This window comes from Oncorhynchus mykiss, chromosome 27 (genome assembly GCF_057628025.1).
Source record: "Oncorhynchus mykiss isolate SJ-2025 chromosome 27, ASM5762802v1, whole genome shotgun sequence".
NCBI classification, from domain to species: Eukaryota; Metazoa; Chordata; class Actinopteri; order Salmoniformes; family Salmonidae; genus Oncorhynchus; species Oncorhynchus mykiss.
In genome coordinates this window covers 15,575,001-15,588,111 of record NC_143048.1, presented here as the reverse complement: position 1 = coordinate 15,588,111, position 13,111 = coordinate 15,575,001, and the positions used below count along the sequence as shown (strand labels likewise).

Genomic DNA, 13,111 nt, shown 5'->3' with positions numbered 1-13,111 from the left:
AATTATTGTTTTTGGTATGTTCTGTAATTAAAAGGTGTGCACAGATCTAACACGGAAAAATAAAACGCTTAAAATGTGTCAATTCATGGAAAGCCGTGTTTGGAAAGGCATGCCTGAAAGCCATCAACCCGCTCATGTCTGCGCTTTGGTGACATGGTTATGTCTGAACATTTGCGTCTCCATCAGGGTAAAACTGGTCATTAACAAGTTTACCTTTCTGAAATAACATCACTCTTACCTAGACACTGACGAGGGGGAGTATTTAGGGTGGGATGGATGGAGTGGAATGGGGTTGGAGAGAAGGTTGTTTGAGTGTCCTGCTTCATCAGGCATTATATGTTACGGCTATTTCACATATCCCGGAAACATTAAATATTAGCCTTTCAATTGGTCACGGTGTATGAAAAGCACGCAGTCGCTGTCTCAAGTGACCTCCCACTTCAAACGTGGCCGGACAGCTCAATAAATGTAATTAATGTGCGACACCCGCTCCTCTGATCTAAAGTGATGTGTTGTATTCCATCTTTCCTTACATAAAGGGGCTCTTTTAAAGATGATATCTACGAGCGTTTAAAAAACAATTTGTTCACCCTGCAGCGTCCAACAACATGCTCTAATTACCGGGGTTGAGGCGGGATTGGCTGGCTTGCTGGTCAGGCTTGTTTTACTTTCCGGCTCTCCGACGCGGAATTTATGTTTTCAAAAGGTTACCTTTGACTCCGGTGCGACTTTATCGCACCCCGTGGTCCACGTACACATACAGAGTTGCCTGTGTGTTGAGGCACTGCGGAGGAAGAGTCTGTGTGATTACCGCAGCCGGTTGGACCTCTCTGCCTCAGTAACACCCCCCCCACCCCAACCGCGCGACAGTGCATTCCTCCGGCAGCACTTTGGAGTAGGTGCACACGCCGGGTAGCTCCAAAAATCAGCTGCGTGTACTCGCCACACGCTCTGATTTGTACATTTACCTCCTCCTCCCACTCCTTCTACAGTGTGAATAGTAGCCTACATTGTACCTCAGGCCAGTGGTCATGTTTGGCCAATGCCTTGTTTTAACGCTCCAGTCACGTCTAGTCATTCCTGCTGTCAATGCAATTTACTTAATTTTAGCTACAGGAGACGTATCTCATTCACACGCAGAGTCCCTTGAAGATTCGGATCTCACTGGAATAGGAATCAAACGGAATTGAACCGTCAATGTGCGGCAAAGATACTTTCCCGCACACTTTAAAAACACTTTTATGCATACTTTATTCACTTCCATGGATCTGAGTTTATGCATCACATAGCCTATATCTGACAATATTGTCATTATATCAACATAAAGCTTAACTGTGAGGTTGGGCATTCCTCATAGTACCCTGTTGCTGTTAAAGCGTTGCCTGTTTCTACTTCGTTTTCTCTAACATCTCACAGCTATATTTTTCCTGTCATCATATTTCTGTTTCTCTCCCACTGCTTCCCGGAAAGCGTCTGCATCTTGTAGGGGTGGAACCTGTCCTGCACAACGCTGCAGAATAGAGTTGTCACGGGAGTGGGACTGGGGGGGGGGCGCTAAAACAGAACAGACTGTGTCAAAATGATGGGGTACTAATTCGGAAAACACGCAGGGCCCAGTCATCAAAGGCCGAAGAATGTATAGGAAATCATCCTCCCCCGGAATGCCTGGCTGACCCCGGCAAAATGAAAATAATCAAAAGTAATTAGAAGTGAGCTGGTCTGGTCCTGAGAGCCCCGGGCAGAAGGGTAAACATGGCGGGCGCGCTGCGTCGCTTGGAGGGGCCGGGCTGAGCCAGGGGGGCACTGACCTTGTCCACATAAAGCTGTGATTTATGAAGTGCAGGGCACAGCAGCGGGGCTTCTGTCTTCTCCCGGAGAACCAAATTACCGAGGTGGAGATTAACACGCGCTCACAACGGGTCTACTTCTCGACCAAGGAAATGTTTTATTTACGTTTTTCCCCTTTCATTTCCTCTGCTCTCCTTTAGTGGTCATTTGTCTGTGAGGAGACTCCCCTAAAACAGGAACTTTTTGGACGGGTGAGGGGTGGGGGTGTTCAGTTTGAGCAGCCATATGCAAAAATGTGGCTTCAAATCTGGCTTCAAATCTCAAAAGTATATCAATAGTAAGGTTTATGCAGTGTTCATTTTACTCACCTGGATATGTTTACCGTTAGTCAATTGCATTTGTTATGTTTTTCTCTCGTTTAGGCAACGTTATAGACATTAGAACACATATGTTTATGTATATTCAGCATAACATTCTGATAAATCCTAAAATGACACAACATGACATGGGTGTTGCAACAGAAGTTATATCACCCCTAAATTCGTTTCAGTTTTTAAATTAGTTTTTGCCACTTGATTGCATTGCCCCACATTTATCCAAAATAAATTGTCTTGGGGGGCCGCCTGTAGAGACTCATGATGTAGGCTTAATGCAGCTTTTCGCCTGTGTCAATGGGAGGTCTCTCCATATGAATGGTGTAACTATTTCATGTGGATTTGGCTGCAATATTTTCTTTTTCTTCTCTTTTTTTCCCCCTCTTCTGGAGGTTGTGCTGGAATACACCCTATACATGGTGTTTCCATTAGAGGGACTCTGCAGCCTGGCTCATTGCGGTGGAGTAGCTCACTCACGGAGTCAGTTTGCACCTACCTGGCCCAGGAATCCCACCGCGGGGCTCGTGGTGCCATAATGCTCTGACTTATACACAAGCTGAGTGTAGATAAATAAGTCAAACAAACGAAGCCCTTTTAAACCAGATACACGCTAATGCATTTGTAAGTCTCGCCATAGATTGTCAAGGTGATTTAAGTCAAAAACTGTAACTAGGCCACTCAGGAACATTCAATGTCGTTTAAGTAAGCACCTCCAGTCTATATTTGGCCTTGTGTTTTAGGTTATTGTCCTGCTGAAAGGTGCATTTGCCTCCCAGTGTCTGTTGGAATGCAGACTGAACCAGGTTTTCCTGTAGGATTTTGCCTGCTAGCGCTATTCTGTTTATTTTTTACCCTAAACTCCCTAGTCCTTGCCAATGACAAACGTAGCCATAACATGATGCAGCCACCACCATGCCTGAAAATATGAAGAGTGGTACTCAGTGATGTGTCGTGTTGGATTACAATGTTTTTGATCCATCCACAGTTTTCTCCTATCACAGCCATTAAACATGTACCAATTGGTGCCCTTCTTTGCGAGGCATTGGAAAACCTCCCTGGTCTTTGTGGTTGAATCTGTGTTTGAAATTCAATGCTTGACTGAGGGACCTTACAGATAATTGTATGTGTGAGGTACAGAGATGAGTCATTCAAAAATAATTTTAAACACTATTATTGAACACAGAGTGAGTCCATGCAACTTATTATGTGACTTAGTAAGCACAGTTTTATTCCTGAACTTATTTAGGCTGGCCATAACAAAGGGGTTGAATACTTATTTACTAATTTCAGCTTTTCATTTTTAATTAATTTGTAAAAATGTCTAAAAACTTAATTCCACTTTGACATTATGGGCTATCGTATGTAGGTCAGTGACACACAATATCAATTTAATATATTTTAAATTCAGGCTGTAACACAAGAACACGTGGGATAAATCAAGGGGTGTGAATACGTTCCGAAGGCACTGTAAATAGCCCATTGATATCCTGTGAAACTCAAGCGTAAATATTTTTGTTTAACCAAAGTAGCCTCAAGTTTCCCCCTGATTTCCATAAGCCTATATTGCAATATAAATTGGGAAATGCTGTGAAAATGTGGTAATGGATTTTTTCTTCACAGTTGTCCAATACTTAAACTGAGAGCATTTCCCCAAGTAATTGAGTTGCTAAAACAAACAACTAATACAAACAAATAAGCATGAAATCCTTTGAGAAATTTCACAGTACTTTTAAGTCGATGTACAAAAACATTATCCGGATGCTGCAGATGTGAAGTGCCACCCAAATCAAAATGAAACGGTAAGTGGAGTAAAATAGGAGAAATAAAGAAAAAAGCCTCGAGCAGGCTTTTTAGTTTGTAATATGTTAATAAACAGCTATTACACACTTTATGTGCTATAATCATAATAACAAAGGCTTGCGGTTTCTTCTGGTCAAGCCGAACTATATACTTACCGTAATAGAATGGACTAGCCTATATGGCGAGTTTCTCAAATAAACATAAATTAAGCTATGTTTTAAATCATTATACATGGGGCTTTAACAAATGAACAAGTATTTTAAAATTCACTTCCACGGCTTGTCTTATTGTGGATCCAAGAGATGTATTGTAGGTCGTTCAGGTGATTATATATGCAGGCCCATGCAACTGAATCTTTCATGTCCCCCTAGCAATTTAACGCCTTAATGTAGACGATGTTGTGTGCTGCAATTCTGTGGACGATAAAGCAATGACCCCCATCTCAATAACTCAGCGTCTCCGCGCTTGACTGATGCGCTTTTCTCGGGAGATATAGGCACACGGGCTGGGAACTTTGTGCAGTATGGAAGGCTTACAGCTCGAATTTAGGCTATCCATGAATCTAAACCCTATTAAATTCTCCACTAAAGAAAACACCTATCAAAATTACTCAGCTTGGCATTAAAGAACGTATTGAAAGGCAACTAATACCTTGTAAAAGTTTGTTCAGTTGAGAACGCCATCTCCTGACTCGGGAGAGAAATACAGGCTGGGATACCGTTGGCGGCCTCTGGTCCAATCTACATTTACCCCAATTTACCCTGGTCAGTCGGACCTGCTAGTGATACCACACAACCCTTGTTTATCCACAAACGTTTCCTCCTTTTCAGACAGAGCTCTGGTCTCTATCAGAATCCTCGATCAGACCCGGAGAGGCCCAGGCAATCACTTTTCCAGATTACTTGTATTTAATACACAATGGATCATAAAACAAATCCCTCATCCTGACAGGAAGAAAATAAAACAGCTCATAGCTTGAGCTTTCCCAATTTATGGCTAAATTAAAAAGGGTTCCAACAATGGACAAGTCAAGGAAAGGCAGGAAATCAATGAGCTGCGGACCGGGGGCTCTTTTGGGTTCTCAAGCAGCGCGGAATATGGGAATCTCTGGCGAGGTCCACCTTATTTACACATGATTTTTCCTGTCCTTCCTGCACATTTGCTCTGCAATTTCATCAAACAATGGGAATTATCTGGGATAGAAGGTCAATGTCACAGATAGCGGCCACTGAGACATATTAATCATAATCTCTTCACATCCACCGCCGCCCACCCTCTCCCAGAACATTATAAACTCCTGTTCAGGCTCGCCCTGCATAACCAAGCAGGCTAAACGCCTACTTTTGTATGATTCTAAGAGGTCGTTTTTTAATGGATTTGATTATCCGAAAGAGTTTAGAGTTGGACATAAAAGTTAAGGAAGGAGAGTGAAAATGGGCAATACAATAACATCAGCCTTTAAACATTTTTATTAACAAACAAACAACAAAAGCAGAAAACAAATCACATTTTGTGAATGTTGGCCTGCTGTATATGCAAGCTGTTACCATGAATTGTAGATCAAATTTAGAAGATGAATGTTTTAAAAGCTATACATTGTATCGGCATGTTTAGAAATGCAGGATGATGGCATGTTGGTCACATGCGTCCTATGGCCCTCAGAGTGGCGAGGGCGAGACAGACCATCCGGATGCATGCCTTGTCTGTCTCGTAAAGCAGATCTCCAAGCAAACAGGGAAAGCCTCACTTAGGCCTAACAATAAAAGTTGTTGTTTTCACTTGGACTATTAGTGAGGTCTTACTTGATTGATACAATGCTTTTTACATTCCATTAAGTATTCTATGAATAACACAATTATTTTTTAAATGTACAATATTCTTAGAAGAGAATCACTGTTACCATTCATTAGTCTTTAAGCTAATAGCATGTTGTGCCTTATCTGGGCTAGGAGTGAGCCGCGAACCCACCCCTCATTGCTCAGGCACAAACGAGTGAAATGCGGAAGAAATTTGTAATTATTCGGTGGTTTCATCAAAGGCAAATTGAGCTGGTGTATGTAGTCAATACCATAGAAGCCCATCCCGACCTCTCTCTGACCTCGCCTCTCCACCGGTCCCCTGTCACTTTAAAATGTACTGCGGGAGCGTCGCTCAACTTCCGACTGCGGACAGGCAAGATAGCCCGTTTTGCATTGCTCTCTATGGATGGGCGAGCAAGATCCTCTTTAAGAGACAGTCCGTGAAACAGAAACACACATCACACAGTACGGGACGCGCAAGTAGGTGGGCGATCTTTCCATCTCACTATCACGCGCCGGGGGGAAGAGAGAAAGGAAAAGTTGAATTTTCGCTCGCTCCGCCGCACTGACACCTGGGAACAGTGGAGGTTCAGAATGAGAGGAGCGGACGAGACCGGCTCGCGATGACGGGCTCAACTTGGACCAAGTTAATGTGCCTAGGGATTATGCCGGTGTCTACATGACAATACGTGTGTGAGAGAGAGAAGAGAAAACGTCTTGTGGGTCGGAGAAAGGGAAAATCCACTGTAAAATCCCATGGCGTTTTCAAGAACACAGGACATTACACATATGGAGCAAAACTAAAAGAGCGATACATTTTCCATTTTTTTTTTGTGTGGTTATTTCCAAAACAAGACATTGCCGTTTTAATCAAACGGTTTTTTTCCTTTATTTCTGCACACCCCGTATTTGCAGATATTTTATTGTTGCACCAAGGGTGCAAAGGATTTACCACGGTAAGCAGCGGTCTATTTGTTTACCTTTTTATTACCAAACGAACATTCTTACGAGTCCTTTCTCAGTGATACAATTATGGTTATAATTAATCGTATGATCTCTCAAAATAGATTAATTGTCAAAACTATTGACAAGTATTTTTACAGGGTGAGTCAATACGTTTTCATCAGACACGTTTAACGTATCCCAGGTAAGTATTTTAGGCTACACAAACATCGATTGGTGTCCATAATTGATTTTCAGTTATGGATCACAACAATATGTCTTGCTTCTGCACGTAACTCTTATCACAAATTATTATTTCGTTTTTAGTGATTAAAAATAATAATTTGTGTTTAAATTACAGGCAATAAGTAAGATGTAATTTTGCATTGTCTTGCCAAATGTAATTAATAATGCAAAGTGTATTTAACAAATAAAAACATATTCTGTCTAATATTGACACGTGTGCTTATCCAAATGTCAAGGTAGGCCAGAGCATTAGGCTATTTTGTCTGACGTTTTCTGTATGTTATAAATTGTTTAGACTGCTGTCCGGGGTGAAATACACAGTGTCCCTTTCACGCGATTTCTATCTCTCCTTAATTCGTTAAAAAAATATATATTTTGGAATAATTATCAGGCCTATCATTTATCTATTCCTCATGTCTAAGTAGAATTGCGTTTTATTGTATGCATTAGCCTGCCTTGGTCATATGATAATATTGTTAATTTACTGATTATGATAGGGTAGTTAATTAGGCCTACAAAGCCGATGATAAAGTATAAGTTAAGGAATTCTTTATAAAACGTGTTTCTTTTGTGGGAATGGTGTGCATTAAACGTTATTTGAATGCTGCTGCCCACTGGGGTTAATGTGCTTTGGCCCCTGCACTCCTAAAGATTAGGCGCTATTGTCCAATATCACCTCATCATCAACCCTCTGAGAGACTTTTCCATCAACTTCACCTTGATAATAATATTACGTTTTATTTGAAAAGAAAACAAGGTGATATCAGAAATTGGGGAATAGAGTAAATGTTTCTACAAGTGTTGATACGAATATAAATATGTAATAATAATTTCATTACACTGTTTTTTTGTTTCGACAAAATACCAACACTGATATTGGAGTTGCTTTTTGTGTTTTTATGTATTCAGCACGACTCAGTGTTTCCTTTTTAGGTCACTTAATAATAATGTCAGCATTGTTATGAAACGTGTTGCACCTAGTGAAAATGTTCGTTTTTATTACCATATTCATGGAATAGTTTCTAATGTTCAGCTATAAAGAAATACATTTGTTTTGATGTCTTAAAAACATTGTTGGTGTCTTAAAAACATTGTTGGTGTCTTAAAAACAAGTAATTGAAAGACCTTTTAGTTGTGCTCATTCAGCATGGTGATATTCTGTCATGCATTTCATGGCTGTGTGTGTATGAGTTTGTGTGGGCTTTTTCGTTTGATTGCGTGAGAGAGAGCAGGACCCAGTTCAAGGTGTATATGTGTGTGTGTGTGTGTGTGTGTGTATGTGTGTGTGTGTGTGTGTGTGTGTGTGTGCCTGCCCTGTGTGTGTAATACTGCAGCTTCACAACAGTGTGGCCTTGCTTTCTCGGTGGGAGGTATGTGGTTCGTCCATGTGGACACAGTAACCTGTGCAGAATCAGATAGAGATCAAAGTGTTAACCCCCCCCCCCCCCCCCTCTACCTCTCTCCAGATCTTGGACGGGTCGGGCCATGTAAAGTTCTGTGTGGATGCCAGCGAGCCTGATATCGGGAGCTGGCTGAAGCACATCCAGTTTGCCCCCACGGCCCTCCAGCACAACCTGACGCCGTGCCAGATAGATGATCAGGTATGTGAAGAGGAGACCGCCCTCCTGCCTGCCACAGGGCCTCAGTGAACCCCCATGTCCTGCCTGCCTGCTTGTTGTTGTGTTAGAAGGTGTTATTGTGATCTAGTTCAGATAGCCCCTGTGCGGCCCACCCTGCGTTCAGTATCAGCCCCCCTCTCCTCACACACACACACACACACACACACGCGCACACACACCCTGCCTCTGTGTTTTGTTTCTGTGTAATTGTGTCTTGGCTTCAGCGTGTCGAGGACCACAGGGCCAGATCACACAAACGGCTGCCGTGCTGATAGTCACAGACACTTCACACACGCTCGCACTGTAAACTTCCAGATATGTGTGGAATGCCCCATTGCTCTTTCTCTCCTCACCTGGGAGAGACAGGACAGGATGGCCTACCTCCTACCTGACACATAGGGGCATTTTCAATTCACTCATTCAATGGTTAAATAGTATTTTATGGACTCGGACTACACACACACACACACACACACACACACACACAGAGATAGTAAGGGAGACTTTATTTGACATGTACAGTGCATTCCATGTTTTGATGGAAGATACATAGATAGAAGAGTTTGCATCACTTTTCATAAATAGTTTATAGATACTTGCATATGTTGCAGATAAGGAATCCGTTTCAAATGTAATATTAATGAGTGGATGTAATTTGTATCTAGGAACATTGTCATCATGATTGTACTTATCATTAGCATTATTATAGCGTCACTATGCAAATGGTTATTTAATTCTCCAAATGGTTATTTAATTCTCCAAATGATTTAGACAGTTTATTTTGAGAGGAAGCCAACTTCAGATTTTTATTTCCAACTGTAGTATAATGAATCTTAATTGTCACCATATTCCCTACGTATGCCCCCTATATAAAGCATTACACAATCAATCCCAGTAGTGCACTATATAGGGAATAGGGTGCTATATGAGACATAATCGATGTGATGCAGTGTTTAACGTAGCCTTCTGGCCCTCTCTCTGAGGTGTGACTGACTGTCATCACTGTGGTTCTGCTCGGGTGGCTGTCTAAGCCTGGCCAGGGTCATGGACAAGGCTGTGATGAGATTATTGTTATGTACCACACACTGTCACAACACTGTCTTCACGTCTTCCGGACACCCCTCATGTTTTTCATAACACACAGTAACGTCTCACAAAGCCTGTCTAGGCGTAAATTGCATGTGTAAGGTTAGATGTCTCTCGACAACTACTGTGATTATTATTATTTGACCATGCTGGTCATTTATGAACATTTGAACATCTTGGCCATGTTCTGTTATAATCTCCACCCGGCACAGCCAGAAGAGGACTGGCCACCCCTCATAGCCTGGTTCCTCTCTAGGTTTCTTCCTAGGTTTTGGCCTTTCTAGGGAGTTTTTCCTAGCCACCGTGCTTCTACACCTGCATTGCTTGCTGTTTGGGGTTTTAGGCTGGGTTTCTGTACAGCACTTTGAGATATCAGCTGATGTATGAAGGACTATATAAATACATTTGATTTGATATCTGGAAGGTCTGTCAGTTATGTCTGTTTCTATCAGAGTATGAACGTGTGTGTGTGTCTGTATATGTGTGTGCCTCTATGCGTGCTCTGTTTAGGATCGGGCCCTTTATCAGGACTATGTGAATGTTCATTGCGCTTCTGATGGCTCCCCGTGCTCCTCATCCTAAAGCTGGAAGTGAGAAATGTAATGTCCCTTACCTGCTTCCAATAGGTTTTACAGCTGCTGAGAAGTGCTGACTGTAAAGCCTGCCTGAAACCACATATTACACCCTCTTACACAATCAGTCCCACATTGTGGACTAACCTGGCTTCAATCTTCTTATTTCTGACCTAGTCCTGTTTATAATAAAACTTTATGTCCAACCTCAAGAGGGTGAGGAAAGTAAAGGAGTGGAGGAAGGGAAGAGAGAGAAGAAAGAGAGCTAGAGGAACGTTCAGGGGTTCCTACTCGTGTGTGTGTGTGTGTGAGTATGTGTGTGTGTGTGTGTGTGTGTGTGTGTGTGTGTGTGTGTGTGTGTGTGTGTGAGTGTGTGTGTGAGTGTGTGTGTGTGTGTGTGTGTGTGTGTGTGTGTGTGTGTGTGTGAGTGTGTGTGTGTGTGTGTGTGTGTGTGTGTGTGTGTGTGTGTGTGTGTGTGTGTGTGTGTGTGTGTGTGTGTGTGTGTTCGGCGTAGAGAATAGCAAGGCTTGCGTAGTGCTGCAGCAGTAAGGCGTGTGTGATCATGTCTTAGCTGTAGGGTTTAAGAGCTGGTCAGAGTTAGCTAAGTATGAACATGTGTAGCATGATATTTTAAACAGTGTTATTACCGATAACACTAACTATTCATCAACGCTCTGCAATGCAGTCGGTGACTATTGGGTCTCATACAATCAAGGATCTGAGATCAATAATCTGGGAGTGAAAACTGTTTTTTAGCACTACAACTTCTCTCTGGTTAGATTCACTTGTGTTCATCACTGAGCATTGTACTAAGTTCAGATATGAAGTATATTTAGCATGGAGATGTCTTAACTATATCCCTCACAGACAGTAGCCTACATTGGACAGGCTGAAGGGTAAATGGATTAGCGGTGTAATTCCCATGATCTGACGAGCGACTAAAAACTCTTTCATTATACTGTGGATGGATATGATGGCTAATCTCGTTAGCCGTATTGATTCTCCCACGCCGCACAAAGAGACATGAAGTAGATTAATTGACTGTTTTAATGTGTGAAAGGTTCTGTGGTCACATAAATAGACTGGAAAGCTGAGTGTCTTAGTGTGAGAGTGCTGATCTAGGATCACTTTTGTCTTTTGGATCATAATGAATATGATTATATGGACAGGGAGGAACTGATCCTAGATCAGGACCCATATTTACTAAGTGTCTCAGAGTAGGAGTGCTGATCTAGATTCAGTTTTCTATTTTGGATCATAATGAATTTCAATGACACTACATGACCAAAAGTATGTGGACACGTGCTCGTTGAACATCTCATTCCAAAATCATGGGCAATAATATGGAGTTGGTCCCCCCCTTTGCTGCTATAACAGCCTCCACTCTTCTGGGAAGGCTTTCCACTAGATGTTGGAACATTGCTGCGATTACTTGCTTCCATTCAGCCACAAGAGCATTAGTGAGGTCAGGCACTGATGTTGGGCGATTAGGCCTGGCTCGCAATCGGCGTTCCTATTCATCTCAAAGGTGTTCGGTGGGGTTGAAGTCAGGGCTCTGTGCAGGCCAGTCAAGTTCTTCCACACCAATCTTGACAAACAATTTCTCTATGGACCTTGCTTTGTGCACGGGGGCATTGTCATGCTGAAACAGGAAAGGGCCTTCCCCAAACTGTTGCCACAAAGTTGGAAGCATAGAATCGTCTAGAATGTCATTGTATGCTGTAGAGTTAAGATTTCTCTACACTGGAACTAAGGGGCCTAGCCCAAAACATTAAAAACAGCCCAATAACATTATTTGTCCTCCACCAAACTTTACAGTTGGCACTATGTATTCGGGCAGGTTGTGTTATCCTGGCATCTGCCAAACTGAAATTCATCCGTCAGACTGCTAAATGGTGAAGCGTGATTCATCACTCCAGAGAACGAGTTTCCACTGCTCCAGTGCAAAGGCGGAGAGCTTTACACCACTCCAGCAGACACTTGACATTGCACATGGTGATCTTAGGCTTGTGTGTGCCTGCTCGGACATGGAAGCCCATTGCGTGAAGAAAAACAGTTATTGTGCTGATGTTGCTTCCAGAGTTAGTTTGGAACTCGGTAGTGAGTGTTGCAATGGTGGACAGACGATTTTTATACACTTCAGCACACGGCGGTCCCGTTCTGTGAGCCACTTTGTGGCTGAGCTGTTGTTTCTTCCCAAACGTTTCCACTTCACAATAACACCACTTACAGTTGACTGGGGCAACTCTAGCGGGGCAGAAATGTAATTGAACTGACTTGTTGGAAAGGTGGCATCCTATGACGGTACCATGTGGAAAGTCACAGAGCTTTTCAGTAGGGCCATTCTGCTGCCAATGTTTGTCTATGGAGGTTGCATGGCTGTGTGCTCAATTTTATACACCTGTCAGCAACGGGTATGACTGAAATAGCCGAATCCACTAATTGGAAGAGATGTCCACATAATTTTGTATATATAGTGTATAAAGAGAGGGAGGACCTGATCCTAGATCAGCATTCTGGCTGGTGGCTGGCATACCTGCTAGATGACCTCTCTGAGAGGAAGGATGTTGGAGGAACAAAGAGGGTGTGTCAGTGTTCCGAGGAAAATCGGATTCTTTGTTTGCACTGGTGACTAATGATGTCAAGGTAACCAACTTCTCCAAGATAACAGCCTCTGATATGTCTGAGGTTATGACCTCTACAAGAAACAGAGGATAGGGGGAGAGAGAGAGAGAGGGAGAGTGTATTGTGTGTGTGTGTGCGTGTGCATGCATGTTTGTCTGCTCATGTGTTTGTTTATGTATGTGTGTGTGTATAGGTACCTATCCTCAGTGCCTCCTTGTGTTTAATGTTAGCCCAATACCCAGGGGCTCTGGAGGTCAAGG

The 13,111-nt window shown here is 42.6% G+C and overlaps 1 protein-coding gene across 50 annotated transcripts in view; it reads left to right on the top strand.

The window, feature by feature from the left end:
* LOC110507082 (histone-lysine N-methyltransferase MECOM) overlaps nt 1–13,111 on the top strand; it is a 193,047-nt gene that overhangs the window by 150,622 nt on the left and 29,314 nt on the right. For 27 of the 50 annotated variants that reach the window (XM_036965545.2, XM_036965543.2, XM_090224567.1 and 24 more), the window contains exon 3: nt 8,416–8,550. In XM_036965545.2, the coding sequence (XP_036821440.2) occupies nt 8,416–8,550 (135 nt within the window). Of the gene's footprint in view, nt 1–5,278; nt 6,718–8,415; nt 8,551–13,111 lie in introns of those variants that run through there. The other 23 variants (XM_090224589.1, XM_090224583.1, XM_090224588.1 and 20 more) reach the window with 1 other exon arrangement.